Source organism: Mustela putorius, unplaced genomic scaffold, assembly GCF_011764305.1.
Source record: "Mustela putorius furo isolate JIRA1106 unplaced genomic scaffold, ASM1176430v1.1 tig00000580_pilon_pilon_pilon, whole genome shotgun sequence".
In the NCBI taxonomy this organism is placed as follows: domain Eukaryota; kingdom Metazoa; phylum Chordata; class Mammalia; order Carnivora; family Mustelidae; genus Mustela; species Mustela putorius.
Window position 1 is genome coordinate 4138791 of NW_025421423.1, and position 7598 is coordinate 4146388.

The 7598-nt window shown below is 53.9% G+C and overlaps 1 protein-coding gene across 3 annotated transcripts in view; it reads right to left on the reverse strand.

The window, feature by feature from the left end:
• Positions 1 to 6064, reverse strand: part of ANKS6 (ankyrin repeat and sterile alpha motif domain containing 6) — a 49145-nt gene extending 43081 nt beyond the window's left edge. For all 3 annotated transcript variants that reach the window (XM_013053807.2, XM_045081619.1, XM_045081620.1), the window contains exons 1-2: positions 5658 to 6064; positions 469 to 971 (exon numbers count right to left, since the gene is read on the reverse strand). In XM_013053807.2, the coding sequence (XP_012909261.2) occupies positions 469 to 971; positions 5658 to 6013 (859 nt within the window). In that variant the 5' untranslated portion in view covers positions 6014 to 6064. The remainder of the gene's footprint in view (positions 1 to 468; positions 972 to 5657) is intronic.
• Positions 6065 to 7598: the final 1534 nt, after the last annotated feature.

The following is a 7598-nucleotide window of genomic DNA, read 5'->3' on the forward strand; positions in this document are numbered from 1 at the left end:
TCTGCTTCCCAGCTTATTTTGGTAATTAGTGTTTTACTAGAACACGCCATACTCACTCATTGACATATAACGTACGGCCGCTTTCTCTCTAACAGAATTGAGTGGTTTTGACAGAGGCTGGCCTGCAAAGTCTAAAATATTTACTATCTGGTCCTTTGCAGAAAAAGTCTGCTGACCTCTATTCTAGAAAGATCCCCGAACCTCCTGCATCAGAACTGTCTGGTTGAAAAGAAGGGTCCTTGCTATGGGGGTTCCAGGCTCTTCCCACAGATACCAAATCACTCCAGAAGGTGGCCCTTGAACCCGCAAATAATAGGCTCTCCAACTGATTCTTATGCACAGCACAACTTAAGACCCACTGTTCTGTAGGCCAGACTCTGATTTGTACATGCCCTCTGGTTGGGTAAGCCTCAGCTTTTGTCATTTAAACGCCATTTAGGGTCCAGGTTGGTGGCAGCACAGCCTGACCTGTCTTGGGCCTGACCGTGGTCAGTGGGTCCAGGTAGTCTGCAAGATCCCTATGCTTGCGGTCCAGTGCAACCTCGAAGGCCGTCTTCTCTAGCACACTGAGGTGGTCAGGGTTGGCCCCCTTCTCCACCAGCTGCTGGGCCACGCCAAGCCTCCCAATGAGCGCTGACAGCATCAGCGGGCTCCAGCCCACAGTTCGGGCCACGCGATTGGGGTCCGCACCCCACTCCATCAGTAGACGCACTACGGCCTCGTGTCCATGCTGGATGGCAGCCATCAGGGCTGTGATGTCCAACAGCTCGTCCCTGCTGTCCCCTGCCCCCGGCTGCTCGCTGGAGGGGCTGTGATGGTCCACAAAGGCACCAGCTTCCAGAAGTAGCTTCACCACGCCCAGGTGGCCACCCCGAGAGGCCACAGTGAGCACACTGGCCCCTAGCCGGTTCTGGGCGTTGACATCAGCCCCATGGTCCAAAAGGAGATGTGCCACACTCACGTGCCCAAATCTGCCAGGAAGACAGAGAATTAGTGACGCTAACATGGAGCACTGACACTGAGACAGCTTATGTAATTCTCATCTGTCATTAATTATTAAAGTCATAATAGCAACTTAGAGTAAAAGGTCTTCTCATTCTTTTTAAAGATTTTATTTATTTATTTGACAGAGAGATCGCACAAGCAGGCAGAGCAGCAGGCAGAGAGGGAGAAGCAGACTCCCTGCTCAGCAAGGAGCCCGATGTGGGGCTCGATCCCAGAACCCTGGTATCATGACTTGAGCCGAAGGCAACCACTTAACCAACTGAACCACTCAGGTGCCCCAGAGTAAAAGGTCTTCTTCTGGTGCCAGGCACTGTGCTGGCCCTGCAGGTCCACCATCAAACGTGAACAACTGCTCTGTCTGGGTTCAAATCCAGCTCTGCCAATCACTAGCTATACGACCCTGAGAAAGAACTTCAGCTTCTTCATGCCTTCATTGCCTCACCTAGAAAACAGGGATATATCACTGTGTCTGCTTCAAGGGCTGTTAAGGATGCGACGAGTTAGTATATATTAATAGAGAATACATGCAGCACTCAGAACAGTGCTTGGCCAAAGGAGCACTGCATAAGTGTTAGATGTTTTAATGATCATTTGACCTTTTATGTTACACTAAGTACCGATGTCACCCAACTGGTAAGAAGTGGTGTCAGGGTCAGAACCCAGGTCTGTCTGAATCCTGATGTCCCCACTTTTTCCCCTACACCATGCTGCTTCCCACATCCCAGAGAGTTCATTTTATTTCGCTTTGTAGCCTTGCAATCTACTTCTATCTGTGCTGACTCCCGTAGGCAGGGCTCAGGGCTGACTCATGTCTACCCATCCCCAAACACATGCAGAAGGTCCTTCAAGATGAGCCAGGGCACTCCATGCCAAGAGGAGTAGCCCGGCTCTGGTCAGCAGAGATGGGCTCACCAGAAGCCTGCTGCCACCTGCTGGCAGGAATGCAGGCTGCCAGGGGCTAAGAATTGGGCCTGGGCGGGGCCCTCCTCCAGGAAGCTGGAGCTGGCCAGGGAGACACAGAAGCGACCACCAACCAACACCAATACCAGGAAAACAGATACCTCTTCCCAGCAAAACCTCTGCCTTCTTTAGCCACCAGAGGGCAGGAAAGATCTGTTTTGCAGGGTTTTGGTTGGCACACTTGGGGCTGAACAGCGAGTGTCTGAGCTGGAAGGAGCCTTGGACTAACCAAAAAGAATGACGGGAAAGGGGTCCGGAGCACCAGATCATAATGCCTGCGTAACGTCTCCATCTGCGAGGCAGCGTTTTGGTTCTCTTGTCGCATTCCCCTCCTTTCCGGAAGTGAGTTTCGTACCTCCTATAAACCTAGGGCCTCCCTTCTCCCTGTGGAGGCAGAGCCAAGGCCAAACTCTGATCTGAACTTAAAAATACCTACAGAGACGTGAACCTTAACGGCACCGGGTCACCTCAGCCTCTGGAGGGAGAGCTTGTGAACTGGCTCCTCCAGCTCTAGGGGGACTGGGCCTGTCCCTCCTCTTCTCCAAAAGCAGAAAGGAAGCAAATCAAAACCACAAGCTCAAATGCAGAAAACTTCAACCCCAGCCTGTCTCCCTACCTCCAGTCGTATTCCTTCTCGCCCATCCTCTGTGGCAGGATTGCTCCAAGCTGACGGCCTGAAGAGGCCTGTCCACCTTGACCAAGTCAACTTCATGTCCACCCAACCCCCACGGCATCCCCGCCACTCTGGCCTGTACTCACCAATTCTACTCCTCCCATGACTTTGCCTTTGCCGTCCTGCCTCTCTGCCCAGAGCACTCCCCTGTTCGTCTTTCCTAAGTATACCATCCTGCTTCAGGATTCAGCTCGGAGTTCACGCCCTCTGAGCAGCTTCCAGGACCCCTTCCCGCCATGAGTTCAGGTGCCCTTCATCTAGGCACCTGAAGTCCCCCGGTCCTCGCCTCTAGGATGCACCTGAGCCTTCCTTCTACCATTATGTCTGCCTGTTAGATCGTGCGCTCTCGGAGGACAGGACGGGGGGCTGACCGACAGTGGGGCTCAGTAGATGGTGTTAAATAAATGACTGGCATAGCCAAGCAGAGAATGGTCCAGAGGTGGGCCATGGAAAGGACCACAGAACTCATTTATCCTCCATGGAAGTAGAGAATTTTTAAAAACCACACTATTTCGTTTTCAAGCGTAAAATAAAACCTAGGATAACTCCTCACAGCAGATTAAAAGGTACTGTCACATTTTTATCTCATTTGATCTTAATAAACCCTGAAATATTTATTTTTAAGATTTTATTTTATTTGACAGAGAGAGACACAGTGAGAGAGGGAACACAATCAGGGGCAGAGGGAGAGAGAGAAGCAGGCTTCCTGCTGAGCAGGGAGCCCGACACGGGGCTCAATCCCTGGACCCTGGGATCATGACCTGAGCCAAAGGCAGATGCTTAATGACTAAGCCACCCACGCGCCCCAATAAACCTTGAAATAAACTGATAATGCCCATTTCACAGATGAGGAAACTGAAGACCTGAATGGTAAGCAGAGCCTCTTCTTTTGAAAGTGATAAGAGTCAAAACTTGAACCTAGACCCTAAAACCCCAAACTCCAGCTCCTCTGGTACAAAACATTATCAGATAGAAAGAAAAGGAGAGAATTTGAACTGAAATGCTGACACCTGGAATACTTTCTGAACCCACAGGTAGCCCAAGAGGTCATTCAATTGGGCTGAAAATATAAAACAATTCAGGGAAGGCTGGGAGAATTTTGTGGATGCTCCGTTTCTAATACGTAATTACTGAGGATGGGGAAGTGTGGGGCTTTCTGAACAGCAGCTGTGATTACCAACTAATTTCGGCAATTAACACCTGTGTTTAAAGACCTGGCACAAAGTCCTACTGCCCAAAGTACTGGGCAGAGAGGCCACACTGGCAGGCAGAGAAATGAAGGGCAGGAGAAGGAAAGTAAAGAGGCCAAGGGTGAAGTTAGGACCAAAGTAAACACCATGCAACCTGTCCTTTTAGCATTTGGCCAATTTGTCAAGGTGCTTCCCCGTGGCCAAGACCAAGAGGAAATAGTCAGCTTACAGGATTGATGGCCTAGAACAGAGGCCAGGGAGCACAGGCTCTGGAACCACCCGCCAGGGTGTGAATGTGGCTCTGCCACTTAAAAGCTGTGTGGCCTTGAGAAGTTAACTCTCTGAGCCTCAATTCCTCATCTGTAAAATGGGGGTGACAATAGTACTTACACAGGCCAAGGTTTTTGTGGATTAAATGAATTACTTCACTGAAACCCATGCTTGACACAAAAAGTGCTCAAAAAAGCTTACCATTTTTAGAATAGGATAAAACATGAATGTAACCATTTTTTTTTTTACCATTTTATTTATTTACTTGACAGAGACACAGTGAGAAGGAACATAAACAGGGGGAGTGGGAGAGGGAGAAGCAGGCTTCCCCCTAAGCAGGGAGCAGGATGTGGGGCTCGAACCCAGGACGCTGAGATCATGACCTGAGCCAAAGGGAGACGTCCAACCGACTGAGCCACCCAGGTGCCCCAAATGTAACCATTTCTGATACTAAAACACCCACCAGAGACCAAACTGAGGGGTGCCTGCGGCCTAAGATGATGGCCAACAGGGGTGAGGGACTTTACTGAATATCAGAGTCCCCCTCCCACCAGCGCTTCAAATCCCCTTCATCCTGCTTCCTGAGAACATCTCAAACATCTAGTTGCTCTCCACTGTTCTCTCTGCTCTGGTTCAGGCTACCATGACCTCTCCCTAGACTGCTGCAATCGCCTGCGAACCAAGCTTTCCGACACTAGCCCATCCCTCCAATCTGTCCTCACCCTGCAGTGAAAGTGATCTTCCCAAAACATAAATCTGATTCTGTCACTCACTCTGCCTAGAACCTTCTATTGCTCCCCAGGGCCCTTAGGATACCTCATCTTTCTCAGCCCTGTCACACAGCATCTGACTCCTCTGGGGGGGGGGCGGGGAGGGGGGCGCCTCTCCCACTACTTCCAGTCCCCTCCTAGGACTGACATCCTTCTAGCAGTCCTACCAATGCCTTACGTTCATGTTTGCTTTCAAACATTTGCGTGAGCCTCCTATCACGCCCTTCCCCCCTCCCACTTCTTCTGTCCTGGTTAATTCTTACCCAGTCTCGACCTGAAAATATACATCATTCTTACCAAAAACCTTCCTCCACTTCCACGAACTGGGTCTGCCATCCCCAGAGCTCCCTGCCCTTTCCCCATCATCTCTTGTCTGGTCTGCCCACTGGCGCTTGAGCTGCTCCTGATGCGGCTGTGCCTGGCTCCCATAGTGTCCCTATCACCCAGCCTAGGAAGGGTAGGTAGGTAGGTTCTTAGGAAACTCGTGTTGCAAGAAAGGATGAATGAACACCTCTAGGATGATAAGTCTCTAAGATTCTATTCAACGCGGTCTTCAGATTGTTTCGAAAAGCCCGCTGTTTCTAAGATTCTGATTTTATTGTTAGAAAGCGCTCCCACTTCTTGTAGAATCCCAAGCTGCTCAAAGTTTACCATTCCAGCTCTCTCGAACGAGTTCTTGACTCGTTACCTCCCGGGCCGTCTGCAGGGGCGCCAGACAGGGCCGGCCACCTGAGCCCGCCCGGCTCCGGGGACCGCCGACACCACCCCCGGGGATCCCGGGCCCCTCACCTGGCTGCCTGCATGAGCGCGCTCCAGCCGTAGTGGTTGCGGCTGTTGACCGAGGCGCCGCGGCGCAGCAAGAAGCGCACCAGCGGCTCGTGGCCCCCGGCCGCGGCGAACTGCAGCGCCGTGTTGCCCGCCTCGTCCGAGCAGTCCACGGGCACTGGAGCTCCGGCCGCCGCCGCCGCCGCCCCGGGCCCGGCCGCCTCGGCCCTCGCCGGCTCCGCGCCCGCCTCGGGCTCCGCGCTGCGTTCCGCCGGCTCCGCCGCCCCCGCCTCGAGCAGCCGCCGCGCCGTCTCGGTGTCGCCCTGGTCGCAAGCACGCAGCAGCAGCTGGAAGGCCGGGGGGAGCCCGCCCTCGCCCATCGCGGCCCGGCGGCCCGCGCCCCTCGGTCTGGCCCGCCGCGCCGGCTCCGCCCCCGGATACCGCGCGCCAGCGCCCCCTTCCGCCCGCCGCCCGCGCGCCTACTGTGTGCCGGGCGCGCGCCGGGGGAGCGGGGCCGCGCGCCTACTGTGTGCCGGGCGCGCGCCAGGGGGGGCGGGGCCGCGCGCCTACTGTGTGCCGGGCGCGCGCTGGAGGCCAGGCCGGGCCGCGCGTCCTCGCCGCGCCAGGAGGGACAGTGAGTTCCGGAAAGCTCTGAGGCTAACCGGCCCGCCTCTGCCCGTGGGGCGCCGGGTGACGGCCCTCCCCGGCGGCTCAGGGGACTTCCTGTCCCGCGCGGAGGTCGGAGCGCCTGCTCCAGCCCACTCACGCAGCGAGCTCGGAACCACCGGGTCTGGGTCCGCCGCCGCTCGGGCCGGGCCTGTGGCGCGCAGCTGCCCCCTGCCCCGCCGGCGCCGGGCGCACAGCTGCAACTTCCCAGTTGTTGGCTGAAGCGAGGCTCGGATGGGTCCACTCTGCACCCGGCCCCCGGGATGTCCTGTGGGGCCTTCAGAGCCGGTCCGTACCTGGGGATTAAGGCTACAAGCGCCTCCTGTACTTCCTCTCTTTTCATCAGTGATTCTTGAATCGGCACCATCTGGGACACTGTTACAAATGCAAATTTCCTGACTCCACCCCAGTCCTACGGGATCAGAAATTCGCGTGTGGGGCCCAGCTACGTGTATTTTAGCAAGCCCTCCGGGTGATGCTCGTGCATACTGAAGCTTAAGGTCCATGTCTGATCCTCGCACCATCCCGTCAGCCACAAGGGAGGGCTCAAGTGACCACCCCCAGTTTACAGAGGAGACACCTGAGGCTTAGGGAGATTAAGTCACAGGACTCTCCTGCAGGAGCAGGGTGACTGGGACCCCGGTCTTCTGTGCTCTGGGCTCAACAAATATTTATGAAGTGCCAACCATGCACTGTTCTCAGTGCTGGAGAAGCTGCAGGAACAAAATAAAATCCCTGCTTTCCTGGACCTCACAGTGGAAAAAGACAATCTGTAAATACACAAACAAGTAAGTAACTTATACAGGTGTCAGCGATGAGTGCTATTGAAACAATAAATAGAGCATAACCTAAATCCTAGTACATAGGTTAAAGGATGGGGTATTGGGACGCATGGGTGGCTCAGGTCATGATCCCAGGGTCCTGGGATCCAGCCCTGCATCAGGGCTCTCTGCCTTTCTCTGCCTACTTGTGATCTCTGTCTGTCAAATAAATAAATAAAATCTTAAAAAAAAAAAAAAGGATGGGGTATTATTTTATAATAGGATGGGTAGAGAAAGTATCCCTGAGAATGTGACACTGGCACAGACCATGGAGCCAGGCTGACATTTGGGGAGAGTGCTATCCAGGCAGAGCGGGGGGAAAAGCTTCTAACAAGGGCAGCCCTGTTTGCAAACTGCTTACACCACCTGCTCCTTGCGATAACATTAACATTCTGATATGTTATTCTGATATGATTTGCTTCCCTAGACTCTGAGCTGTGGTCCGAAAGCTTCACGGAAGGCCAGATACAATAGGTGC